Here is a 13,571-nt window from a genome sequence, read left to right on the forward strand (position 1 = left end):
GAATGTAAAACATCCCTAAGGTCAGTGCAGTTGAAATAGGCTGGAATTGCAAATTAAACCTTATGGGACATTAGGCTAATCAGCTGGGAAAAAAAAATGTTTTCTTGAGCTGTGTTAGAGAGCTGCTTGTGGTGCTGCTACAAAAGCCAAAACCTTGGTTTCTACTCCAAAATTTGGTCCATAAAGGAGGCAGTTATTCAGGGTATGGGTGGTTTGGTGATTTTGGATGCAGGCTCTGACAGAGAGATTGGGTCTGACTTTGGTACCCTCCTGCTTATCTAGACATTTCTTACCTCCAGAGCTGCGGCTGTAAAGATAGTGGGATATGCTGCTCCATGATTCCCACACTCCATCCTGAAGGTAACACAGCAATGCTTGTGTATCCCTCTATGGTTTGGGCATTTTTAACAGTTTTAGTCTTGCCACTAGGGCTGATAATAATTCTGAAAAAAGGTTGGTATTAATGTGTTCTGACAGAGCAAGATAAGCATTAAATGCCAAACTTAAGGATTCTAGTTTTCAGGCTTGAAACTGAGTAGTAAAGAGATGAAATGCTGAATCTATTACATTCTGAATATATTTTGTGTTTTAACTCCAGGCTAAAAAGAGGTTAGTATCACCAAGCTGTAAGATTAATTCACAGAGCAGGTAGAAATTCATGCTGTTTTGCATAGTGAGATGGTGTAAAATGCTGTGTTGCCATGTGATTTGGCTCCTGGGCCATGACTACAGTCACACAGTCCATGTCTGGCAGCACTCTGCCCTATCAATGCCTGGCTCCCACCTTCCTGAGCTCTGGTCCCATGTCTGATGAGTGGTGTGCTGGCCTCTGGCCATCACTGGTGGGAGATTTCATTTCTCACACTGGCTGCCTCAGTGAGATCCATGTAAGAAAATGGATGCAGAATCCTGTTTAATTTGCAGGATCAGTTGTAACAATTTACACCGTGTAAATGAGGAACATACTAGGTAGATGTTTTTGTTAAGTCCAAGCCATTCTTATTTCATTTCTGCTGTCATAGCAGCTAAAGAGAGTAGCATTGATGGTTTTTTTCAGTTTTGAAAACATAGACCTTGAACGTGTCTACTTGACATGGTGACATGTGGCATAATGCTGCCTTTAGACCGTAAGTCCAACCCTTGCCTTAATACATGTGATTTCTTTGGGGCTTTAGAGTGGGATGTTTAAACTGCATATCCAGGCAGAATTGTATAACAGAGTCTACTTGTCCATATCACGTTCTGACTACAGTGTGGAAGAAATGTGTAGTTCCTAGAAAAGGCTAGACAAAAACAAACTGTAAAATAACTTAAAGTTATAAAGACCAATGTAAGGGAAAGCTGCTACAGCCAGGACTCCTAAGTCAGAGAAGTTCTTTACGTGTGTAGACTAGTGTATTCCTACATAGGAACTTTTATTTTGCAAAAGCAGAGAATAGATTCAACTGTCTTTCCTACTCTAAATCATTTAAAATGTCAGCATTTTCAGTATTCTGTGCACATTCATTTTTTGGTATTTGAAGGAAAGGCAATTAGCGTGGCCATGGTCAAAATACCAAATCCAGTTGTCTGTAATTCCTTTAAAGGTAATTCCCCCACATTTAAACTTTGGATTAGCCTTTTCATTTTGAATGCAGTGTTAATAGTTGAAATTGCCCTAGTCTGTAGCTTAATTGGTAGTCTGGCCAGATAACTGAACTTGGGTTTTTTAGTAAAGTAGAAATTTTTTTTTTCATTTTGTTCCTCATTAATAACCAGTATGTCATTAACGTAGAAGTGTGGCAGAGAAAATCAGTGTGGAAATCAAATCTAACTAAAAATGTTTGTTATTGACTGTGAATAACATTGATTCAGATGAAATTTTCAGTTTTACTAGCTAAGGAGTTCTTGGCTTTAAGAGCTGAATGGGATCCAGGTTCTGTGACCCTTTTAGGCAGTGTTTGATGATTCAGTTTGGGTCTGATGGCAGCATCACTGCTGTTGCAATCACTGTTCTCCCCCGCATGGTCCAAGCTGGAGGCTGTGCACCCAGGCTTTCCATGCTTTGCTTTGAGTTCTGACGTTTCTGTGTTCTACCGGGAGCACAAGCATTCCTTTAAAATCCTGGCAGTTAGTCCTGAACTTCCTGAACAGGAATCCTGAACTTCCTATCAGTGAAAACACCAGCTCTGCAGAAAGCAAAAGTAGCTATCCAACTTTACACAGGTGTGGTAGAAAAGAAACTGTTTGCTTTCTGGCAAAATATAAGGACAAAGAGATGTATGGCGCCTGAGTTGCAATGGAAGCAATTCGAGGAATTAAGTTTTCCTGCTTGATGTTCCTTGTTTTGGTGGTGTTTGTGCCTGCCTTCCGTCCTGCTGCAGACAGTGGCTCTGCAGTCCCAGTAGGTGATTTTGCACTGTAGCCACAGGAGATGTAGCTCATTCTGTGACCTGGTGCCAGGCAGAACAGACACAGCTGATGAGTAAATGACAATAGGTAACCGAATTACTGAGAAGACCAGAAAAACTCGTTAAAGACAGGGCTGCTGTCCACTTACTCCCATTAGCTGGCAAGTCAGCTTGTGCATCAGCTTGTACATCTACAGTAATTAGAAGCACGTAGTGTCTGTAGAGTAGTCCTCAAAGTTTTGGGTCCTGGATTGCCGTGAAAGAGTTTCTTCTCTGTAGAAGACCTTTCATTTAATTTCTTTCTCTGCTTCTATATTTCTTTTTCCTTCATATGGTCACGCACAGTTCCACAAGAAAAGATGGTAATGTGACAGGCAAGAAATCAGAAAGTTTGTGAGTTTGATTTCTGCTGTCTTCTCCCATTCTGTTTTCTTCTGTTATCAAAGATTCTGACAGGATTTTCTCAGTTTTCCTTGCCAAATCTAATTTGTACAATTGATTCTGCTTCGGTAAAGCCCTCTATATATTTCTTTTTTGATGCATTAATGTCAAGTGCTAGTGAAGAGGTGCCAGAGTCTATAACTTCTCTCAGTGAAAAGACATATCTTCAGGAACACTTCCATTCTGGTCTATATTTTCTGTTATTAATATTTCAGAAATTGTAGTGAGTTATTAATTAAGAATTAATTTTAAATTTATCCCTGGGGAAAGACTTTTTTTGCTAAGTTAAATACCAGCCTTGGTTCTGCAGTTCTCTTCATCTCCACTACAGTCAATTGATTTAAATAATTTTGGAAATGGTGATTTTTGCTAATATTATTTTAATGTTTAAAATTAATATTTAGTTCTCAGAAGAAATTGGGAAACTTGAAGACAAAGTTGAACGTGCCAATAATGCTCTGAAAGCAGATTGGGACAGGTGGAAGCAGAACATGCAGTGGGATATGAGATCAACATTCATGAATGTGGCTGAGAATAATCTCCGTTATTATGAAGAGGTAAAACTCTTTCTCACAAAAATATTATTTTTTCATTATTTCAATGAAGAAGTCCATGGGTTTTCTGTAAAGAGGAACTCTTCTATTTTAGTTCAAACATTTGGTAACTTTGTAATCAGTTTCTGTGGGAATAGTGAGGCAGTTATTCTTAAATTGACAGATTTCAAGCAGAATGTATTTTATTGTGCCCAAGTCGTTGATCCTGAGTTCATCATCGACAGAGGGCACTCTTGTTTTACTAACCACAACAACTTGGAACGTGATTTTTGGTAATGTCAGCTGCTGTGTTTCAGTTTGGGAACATTTTGCTGTGAGAGCATGAAGAAGCCCTCTGGAAGGCTCAGACCTATATGAGGAAAACCTTTAAATGTGATTCCATCAGATTTTTATTTTCAGCTCAAATGCCACAGGTAATGTTCTTGGTAAGAATTTCCAAGAATATATGCTAGGAAGGAGAATTTGAAAACATATAACAAAATACATTAAGCATTCTGTGAAGTTTCCTCATGGGAAACACGATGTTGATTGAAATGCGCATTTTGAAAATATCCCAGATGTCTTGAAGATTTTAAAATAATTTCTCCTTACTTTTGGGGAAAAAACGGAATGCACTGAGCCATCTATTAATCATAAATTAGTCATTTTCACAGATATATTTTGGTAACTGTAACTTCAGTCCTGTAGTCTGAGCCTTTTATGGATTGCACATTAGCCAATGGCAGTGCTCTGATTTTACAAATCATTTTGGTAAAACATAATTGAAAAGACAGAGCTCTTGATCATCAAGTCTAATTAATTAACATGCAGTCTGTGAGATGCATGGACATTGACAATCTGTTGTTACATATTAAGATCAAAATATTTTCAGAAATCAGGCAGCAAGCTTTTGGCATCCTCTAACATTGTCTTCATTTATTGATGGTCTCTGACTTCTATAGCAGCAATATGTATGTTAAAACAATGCTGAATATATTAGAATATTTTCTTTGTGAATGATTAGCTAAAACATAACAATAATGATTTGGTTCTTTTTCCTGTCTAGAAATGGTTTTTTTGCTGAATTAGAAGTTTAATCCAGAGCACCAAAGCACATATTGTATGTGAAATTAACTGTTCTAAGGCCACAAACTGTAAAAATTTATTCAGCTGTCTCTGTAACTGCCAGAGGTTCTTCTTAAACAGCTTCTAAAATACCAGACAAATTGGTTTATACTGAGGCAGGATATTTTGTTGATGCTTTTCTTGAATATTGAAATCTTCATTAAATGGTTTTGCTGCTACATCTTTGTAGATCTACATTTTTTAAAAAGCACCTTATCTTACTACAGCAGTTGCAATAATAAGCAACATTGTGCTAACGCTATCACTCCTTGTTTGCAAAGTGAGAGTTTACCAAGTTCTTTCTGTTTTGTCAGAAAATCATTATCTAATCGTGATATTCAAAAGAACCTGATAAAGTTAATATTTTGATTGGGAGTTTTCACCTAAAATTCCTTTATTTAAGACCCGTGGTTAATGGTGATGGTTAATTAGTAGAGAAGTGATTACTGATTACTCTCAGAGGCCTGTGTATCTCAAACTACAAGTGTGTACTCCAGAAAACAGCAGGAAAAGAAGCTCTGGCATCTGCTCCTGCTGTTTGGGACTGAAACTTCAGGAAGGGAATCTCAGAAACCTGAGAAGCACAATATTATTTTTATGCTTTCAGTAGGAAAGAAAATTCAACCTTAAATGTAATAGTTTAAGTCTGACTCACTAAACTCATGCACAACCACAGTGTCTGTTACAGTGTTTTTCACTTGTTCAGTTATTACTTGCTTCATTAGCATTCTTTCACATGTCTGAAGTTACTCATTCAGACTTTTGATGCACCATTTGATGCTTACTAAGCCTTTTCTTGCTGTAACATCCCTCATGTTATTTCCTGCCTTTTCTCTTCCCCAAAGCATGTTCTGTGCATTTTCCCAGACATCATGGATGCTATGAATGTGATTCAGTCTTCCAATTCTTCTGTCCAACTCCTATGAAGAATCATCTCCTGCTTTCTAACTCAGTGACTACCTGATTCTCATTCTTCCCACAACTTCCCCCACCTCTCAGTTAAACTGTTTGTGCTGCTCCATGAGCAGTGTCCCATTCTCTTCTCTACAGCAGCATTTTGCTGTGCTTCTCATTATTCCCCGTGCTGACTGCATTTACCAGGCACACAAGCAAAGAAGGAGGCATTTCTGTTCACAGACATTCTCTGCAGCCCTTAGATTTTGGGAACCACAAAGTACTGAGAGACAGGCATCTGGTATTTTCTGATAGCTGCTGCAGTGGAGAATGCAGCCCTTCAAAACTGTATAAACCCAAGACAGTACGGTCAAAAACAACACAGCAGCATGTCAAAGTACACTAGAATTTCCAAAATGTCATTTCATCTTTGTCACAATGGGAAAAGAATATATGATCTTATGTTTGTTTGGGTTTTACCTTAATTGTAGTTGCCTAAGTATTCTGCTGTCAACTTGCCAAGCATCACTTAGCTAGCACAAAAGAGTATCTCTTCCTTAAGCTGAATTAATGTTCACATGAATTAAATGTTACTTACTCTAAAGTGTTACCTGTAATTATGTTTCTCCAGATTTACAACTTTAAGAGTTATTCCTGTAGTCTTCCAGTTCACTGGCTATCTGCATTTATTAAACTTGAATAAGAAGTATTCCTTTGTTTCTCCAGCTGTTTTGTGTCTCTCAATGCTGTGGTAACAAAGACGTGAATAAAAGCCCAGTGTTGCAGATTTACAGGGTGCTCCAGTGCAGGCCTGTGAAAATGAAAGCTTTCAAGTAATAATGTGCAAGCTTTGTTATAATATATTTAAAATAATTTAGGAGCCAAGAATTACCATGACTGACCACTCATTTGGTATTCCTGTAGCTGGTCTCAGTGGTTCATACAGTTCTGTACTTCCTTTCCTCTGGAAAAGAGGTGAATACATCCTTAAGTCTCACTGTAATCCACAAAGTCTTAAATCCAAAATAATATTGTAGTAACAATGACAGTAAATGCATTGCTAAAATAAGGAGGACTTTCTGAAACAATATGAAAAGGTTTTAATTTTTAAAAGTTTATAAATGTCCTGCTATTTCTGAAGTAAATAGCATTAATTCAGCGTGTGTTAACACTGTACCATTTATTTTATTCCTTTTCATCAGGCCTTAGGCATGACACCACTGTCTGACAGCTTAGTCCAGAAGAGGTATCTGCCAAACAGCTGGAATCACAAACTGTCCACAGGGTGGAGCTTTCAGCTGAGAAACTGAGTGTCACCGTGAATATTTTCATTAGTTCAGAAATAGATATTCTAAAGATGCAGCATCACTAAATCCAAAGCAGGATACAGAATTAGTGGTGGTGCTGGCAGTGTTACTTAGCTGGCAGCTTTGAAGTGTTGCTGCTGCAGACTAGCAGAACCAAACCAGGCACTGTTGAACTCTGGCTTCAAAGAACAGAAGCAATTAAACATATGCTAAATTTTTCACTTTTTCTCATGTGTTTAGTATAGCTGGTACATATGCAGCCAATGAATTTTGGTAACCTATTCTTTTCAGGAAAACCACCAGAATAAGTGGCTAGGTTTTACAGCCCAACCCAAAGTTGGGGTTACAAATTATACATTATAAATCCAACAAATATACCAGAGTTTGGGTTTCCACTGCCTGTTAGGAAATGCAGGACAGATTGGTGTTTTTTCCTAAAATGGGATGATAGTTTTGGCATTGAATGAATGTGTTTTTTCTTCAGCATGGATGAACCTTTGTTTTAAAGCATAGCATTTGATTTTATTTATTACATGGGAAATTAATCCTGTTAAACCCTTGCATCTTAATCGGATAATCAGTTACCTTTGATATAGTCAGATTCTTGTTGGTATTGGCACATCTTACTATTTTTCAAAAATATAAATAATTTCTTTATTTTCTTAAGTGTTTCAAACACAATTTAGTGTATTTCTGTGACCTACATTGTTGTACAGGCATAAATTGATCCAAAAGATTCATCAGGGCAAAGCAATACTTGTTCCTCATTGCAGCAACTTCCCTCTAAAGCCATTATGTACCTCTCAATCTTGTAAAATAATTGTAATTCTACAGCTTGTAAAAGCTGTAGAAAAATAGAGGAGATTTGTTATTTGCCCTAGAGATGCATTTAAGCAGTCATTTGGTCGTGTAGCAGAAAGTTGGCTGCTCCTGTGTGTTGATCACGTCCTACCTTAGCCGTGCCTGAGAGTTCAGCTACAAAACTTCATGAGATTTTCAAAAGCTCCCCCAGCTGAGCCTGTTTGTCCCTGTGCATGTTGCTTCAAAGGCAGATCCATCTTTGAGCCCTCATTCATTTAGCCTTTAACATTTTTTTTTAAATAGTTTTGGGAAGACTTTTGTGGAATGCAGATTACTATTTCTATGTGGTCTAGTTTTTGTTTCCCTGCACACAGAAATCATGAAAATACTTTCTGATTCTCTCAGACACAAACAAGACTTCATTTTCAGATTCTACTCCATCTACTCCACTAACGCCATCATGTGTGCTATATTTAAGGTATCAGCCATGGATAACTGGGGGACTGGAACAGAAACACACATGGCATGTGACACACTTGCTTCTGCTTGCATCCTTACTACATGTTCTATTTCTGTATCTCCTTTTTTCACTAAACATGCAATTGTACTATATGAAAAACTTTTTATTGCTTTTTCTAAGAATGATGTTGCAGAATAGAGTGTCCTCCAGTAGTAATGAGAATATTTTAGATATGGTAGCCTTATTTAAGTTCTTGCTATTTCGTTTTGTGTATTTAGGCTTTTTTATGTTTTCCGTCGGGATTTTAAGAGTAATTGGATTATGAATTTCAATCCTGTGCAAACACATTTAATTTCCTCAGTTTGGATTTTCTGGGGTTTTTTTCCTTTCTGTCTCCTTTCTGAACACTGGCTGATCCCCTATTTTGATCTCCATTTTCAACCTCCCAGGAGAATGGAGTAAAATCATTCGGTAATAACATTGAAGTATACATCACTAAAAAAATGTCGTTTATGCAGTTCATGCTTCACAATGTGAAAAGCTTGAGCCTAAGGCACAGGGACCTAGTTTTGTTTTGGTGTGGTTAATTATAAAATCTGTCAGCTGTAGGAGCACTGTGATCTCTGACAGTGAAATGAGCCACCATTGCTCTTATATTTTAAAAAATGTGTTTTGGTTATATAAACTGGGATAAATTATAAGCTGAATAACTTGTGTGAAAAAAATGTTTTGCATCTTTGTCTGGACAGACTTCAGTAGATCATATCTATCTGGTTCAGCAATGTATTATGATTGCATTTTAACGTGCAGCTTGGCTCAGTGTTGCAAAGATAACACAAAGCCATTTTTACATTGCAGCCAGTGCTGATATATGTATTTTAATTCACATTCCTTAAATTGTGGAATAACAAAACTTGGACTTATGTGGTAATTCAATTAAGCTGTGGTTCAGAAAAAAATCTGTAATTTCCAATGAAAAACTCTTCAGGAAAAATAAATTTTTTCTAGTAGAAGGTTTTCTTGTAACACACCTAGAAAAAGCTTAGAAAAGCAGCTGTGCCTTGCAGCTTTCTAGGATGGTGATCCAGGCTGGGCTCTGACAAACAGAAGTTGAGTTTGAGTGCCACAGTGAAGACACATTGCTAGCAGCTGCCTCACTGACATTTCAAAACCAAGAGGCCACGTTGCAGCTCAGGCCTCTCAGATAGATTCATCTGCCTCTCAGATAGATTCAGCTGCCACAGTGTCACATGAAGTAGGGGAAAATCTAATGATCAAACTTTAAGGTTTTATACTAAAGGTCAAAAAGACCTTTAAATCAGAAATCAGTTTTCAACACTTGTAGTTCACTGTTCAGGCTGGCAGTATCTTCACTCTTTCTCCCTGGTGTACCATTTCAAAACAACATTTCTCCAATAAGTCAATGAAGAAAGCAGATTTCCACATGAATCTTATCCTTTTAGTCCTCTCTTTTCACAGTAATTCAAGCCTTAGATATAAATCTGAACAGTAGCATAATGCTGTTGTGTGCAAGAGCAGCAGAAGTTACTTGGGGCTTTTGTCAGCAAGATCTGAAGAGAAAGACTGGGGCAGTAAATTCATGGTATCCATAGTCTAGGGGACAAAATCTGAATAACAGGAATGATCTCCTGCCTGATAATAGCAAAAAACCTGTACAAAAATAAGCTCGTGCTTTTTCTTTGTGATCTTTCAGCTCAGCTGGCTGTTTTAACTGCTCTAATTTTCTTCCAGACCCACTTGTTTTACTTTCTTATGTCTTTAGAGACAAAGCTACTGCTTGGTTTTTTTCTTGTTACTTTTGTCACCTTTAGTTTTATGGGTCTCCCTGGTTCTGTATCCTTGAATCATCATGGATTCCCCCAGCTCCAGTCATCCTGTGTGTATTCTTTGTTTTTCTCTTTGAGCTTATATTTAACATTATCAGATCCTCCCACTCATCTGCTTACACACAGACATGCAGTTATACCAGGACCTAGCTCTTCAGTGTAGTATGATTAAATCTCCATATTTAATGGCAGAGTTTGGAAGTCATTCACAAGAAACCTCCAATGGAGTTAGGTGGCTGCAAGTTCTTTTAGGGTCATTTTCATGTCTCCTAAGCAATGACAGATGGATACAAGGTGTTACAATGAGCTGGGCTTAGCAGGTTGCTGTGGCTTGAATAGTTCATGGCAAAAGATTTCAGTTAGGAAATAACACTGTTTTCAGGGTACTGATTTAATTCAAAGTTCAGGTGAATTGAGTGTGCTGTCCAGGCTTTAATATATATTTCCTGGGAAATTTCAGAAGACTTATTTATGGTGCATAATAAAGATTCTTCACAGAAAAAAAACTGTGAAGAGGAAGTAGTAAATCAGCTGCATTGTCAAGAACAATAGGTATGAATGTATAAGTCAAAATTCTGTAAGAACATTTCCGTTTCAAGGGCTTTTTTTCAATAAAATCAGAACAAGGAAATTACTGCAGCAATTTGCCTGTCCTGTTCTACTGACAGACTAGAAATAGTAGAAACCTGGTGCTTTGGGTTACAAGCAACAACTCACTGCAGGTTACCTTGTGACAGCCTTGCCATGGCTCTCAACACTAATTTATGATTTAGAATGGCTTACCAAGCTGCCAACACTCATTTAAGCCAAATTGAACCAAAGTAATTTGGGGGTTTTGTTGGTTTTCTGGTTTTTTCATTTTACTGCCTCCAGAATTGATGCTTCAATAAAAAAATTAGTTTTTACAATTGTAAATACATTTTTCCATAAGCTGAGAAATACCACTTGTAAAGATAACAATTTCCCTACTCCCAGCCTCTGCCTTTCTGGTTCTATTTCTTTGCCATTACTCTGGGGAAAAATGAATTCTCTCCTTATTTAGAAAAAAAAATGGTTTAATTTAACTTGGAAGGAAAATTGGGTATACATTAGGAATCCACAGAGATTACAAGGGAACAGTGCCTGACAATGTGCTTTCTATTTGGAAGAGATCTTTGCCTGTAACTAAAGGAAGAGATTAAAGAAGAGCATAATTAATGTTAGCATCTTCCCTGCTACAACATACAATTACAGTGCTCACAGTGTGTGCCTGTCATTATGTAAAATTGACCTTTACAGCTCACTCAGCACGTTAGCTAACATTTTGCATATCACTGAGCTGCCTAGGAAACCGTATTTTGCTCTTCCCATGGTCCTACAAAAGCAGTTTGTGACAATGTGTGTGTATTCTGCTATTTTTTTATTTTTTTACTCCTTGGCTAACAGTTCACAGAAATCTCTCTGCTGTACTCATATGTGTGTGTTTGTTTTTTTTCAGTGCCTTGCTACGTGGGAGTCCTTCCTAGCATCTCAAACAGTGGATCTTCGTGTGGATGAAGATTCTGAAGACAGGCCTTGAATAATATCTCTGCTTGACCTCTGCCTTTTCCATGCAGTTTCTCCCAACCAAAGTGCTTTATATGAGATCAGATACATTATTAAGTTTAACTGTTAAAATCAGTGAAATGCAGGAAACCAGCTTATTGTACACTCAGGTATTCTAGTCCTGAAATACATTTGGAAACATGCTATATATTGCTTTATATTGCTTAGCTCTGATTTTACATATTTTATGCATTTGCATACAATTGTTTTCATAAATATTGTGTAATTTTGATATAAAGTATTTTAAATATGTAAAAATAGCTCCATTTTAATAAAAAGTTGAATAAGGAAAGTTTGTCATCAGTCTGTATCCTAGTCTTTTTTAGAAGTGTTGTAGCATGCTTCTGAGATTCTTTGTCTTGAGTAATTTCTTGTACTTTATTATGTCATGTAGTCCTCAAGGACTAGTACTTTAGTATTATTTTAGTAGATCTTTCTAGTTGCCCAATGGCAACATAGGACATAAAGATGCCAGATATATTCTGCTCCTTTAAAATGTTGATAATTTAGTTTTCAGTTTGCGTTATTTATATGTTTATTAGACATCTTCAATTTGACATTTTTTAAAGGATAAAGAAAAAAGTGACAGTTCACAATACAGACTGTGTGTACAGTGATGCCATTAGTCACACACTGATCCTGCCAACACAAGAACTTCCATTTGGAGTTTGCAGGGTGAAACCTGCTCCCATGGCTGACACTCCTTAAATCCTCAGCTTCTTTCCTCTTTAGATAGTCAGTGTAGAAGAGGAGGGGTTAAGAAAATAAGAGGTTTGCATTCAAATGATCAGCTGATTCACTCATGCAATATGCATTAAAGTCTTCCAGTCACTGAATTATTCCACCCAGAAGGTCCTCCAGTCTGCAGCTGTAGTTTCTGCAGTTCTCCCTTGCTGCTTAAGGTCTGAGCAAGCCACAGGCTTCATATGGCAAGAATGAGGTGCAGGGACCAGAGACAGCCTAACCAGGGCTCTGGCCTTGCAGAAGAGCAGGGCTTCAGCCATCACCTGCACCTTTTGTGAGCTTGCTCTGGTCAGTCACCTAATGGCTGCAGGGGACAATTCCAGAGCACGTGGCTGCCGCTCCTGGGTGGCTGTGGAGCTGTCTAAGCTGGGCAAGTAAGACCTGGAATACCAGCATGACCTTTTCAGCAATGTTAGGAAAAGTGCTCTCATGCTGCCCCCATGAAGCACTAGTGAAAGCTGAGCTCGCTTCCTTCATCTGTGGAGTGTCAGTTACACTGCTCCTGAAATCCTGCAGGGAGCATGAATCTCCCCAAAAGTGGACAACTCCCTGTGCAGAGGTGAGTCTGCTCAGAGGGCAGTGCAGTGCTGAAGGGCTGTGCCTCACAGGCTGTTCTCCAGCTGTGCTGGCAGTGCATCCTTGCAGGAGGCAGGGAGGAACAACGTGGCTGGGCTGTGCTCTTTTCCCTTCCTGATGATTTTTTTAACATCACAGCTTCTATCAATATGCTTAATAGCCTTAATGGCTTTCCCTTTCTTTTTTTTTTTAATATCATCTAAACTTATAGGATTTACCATGATGAATATCAATGAATTCCACAACTTAATATGTAGGAAAAATCAATTAATTTTGTGATCTCCTAAACCAGCTGCCCAACAATGTCAGGTAACCTCTTCTGCCTGTTAAATTGTGAGAAGAGATGAACAACTCTTTCCTATTTGTCTTCCCTGTGCCACTCAAGAATTTACAGACCTCTAGCATGTTTTCCACGTACTGCCTGTTTTCCCAGAGGAAAAGCCATAGCTTAATGCCATATTGTACAGGAGGCACTTCACATCTCTGCTCATTGTTACTGCTTTTCTCTGTATTTTCTAGTTCCGCTGCAACCAGTGTTCAAAGTGCAGACACACCAGAAATGTACATGTTGTCATAATTATGCTTTGATTTTTGTGATCATATTCCTAATTTATTTTTTGAAGTACCACTGAATGCTGAGCTGCCATTCCACAGAACTGTCCACAGAGCGATTCTGAAGGTTACTGAATAATTTAATATCCATCAGTGTGTATATATAGGAGAATTGGCTTTTCCCCAGTGAGCATTTATTTGCATTCATTAATACTCAATTTAGCCTGCTGTTTTTAGCTCCTAATCTCTCTGTAATGTACAGTTCTATAAACAGGATTGCAACAAGACAGACAGCAGTAACACTCTGAATACCAGAT

The 13,571-nt window shown here is 37.9% G+C and overlaps 1 protein-coding gene across 1 annotated transcript in view; it reads left to right on the forward strand.

The window, feature by feature from the left end:
* SNX7 (sorting nexin 7) overlaps positions 1 to 11,669 on the forward strand; it is a 29,698-nt gene extending 18,029 nt beyond the window's left edge. Inside the window, exons 8-9 of the mRNA XM_039718108.1 lie at positions 3,236 to 3,388; positions 11,276 to 11,669. Coding sequence (XP_039574042.1) covers positions 3,236 to 3,388; positions 11,276 to 11,356 — 234 coding nt within the window. The 3' untranslated portion in view covers positions 11,357 to 11,669. The remainder of the gene's footprint in view (positions 1 to 3,235; positions 3,389 to 11,275) is intronic.
* The last annotated feature ends 1,902 nt before the right edge of the window (positions 11,670 to 13,571 follow it).

The sequence above is a fragment of the Passer montanus genome, unplaced genomic scaffold, assembly GCF_014805655.1.
Source record: "Passer montanus isolate IOZ18808 unplaced genomic scaffold, ASM1480565v1 scaffold103, whole genome shotgun sequence".
In the NCBI taxonomy this organism is placed as follows: Eukaryota; Metazoa; Chordata; class Aves; order Passeriformes; family Passeridae; genus Passer; species Passer montanus.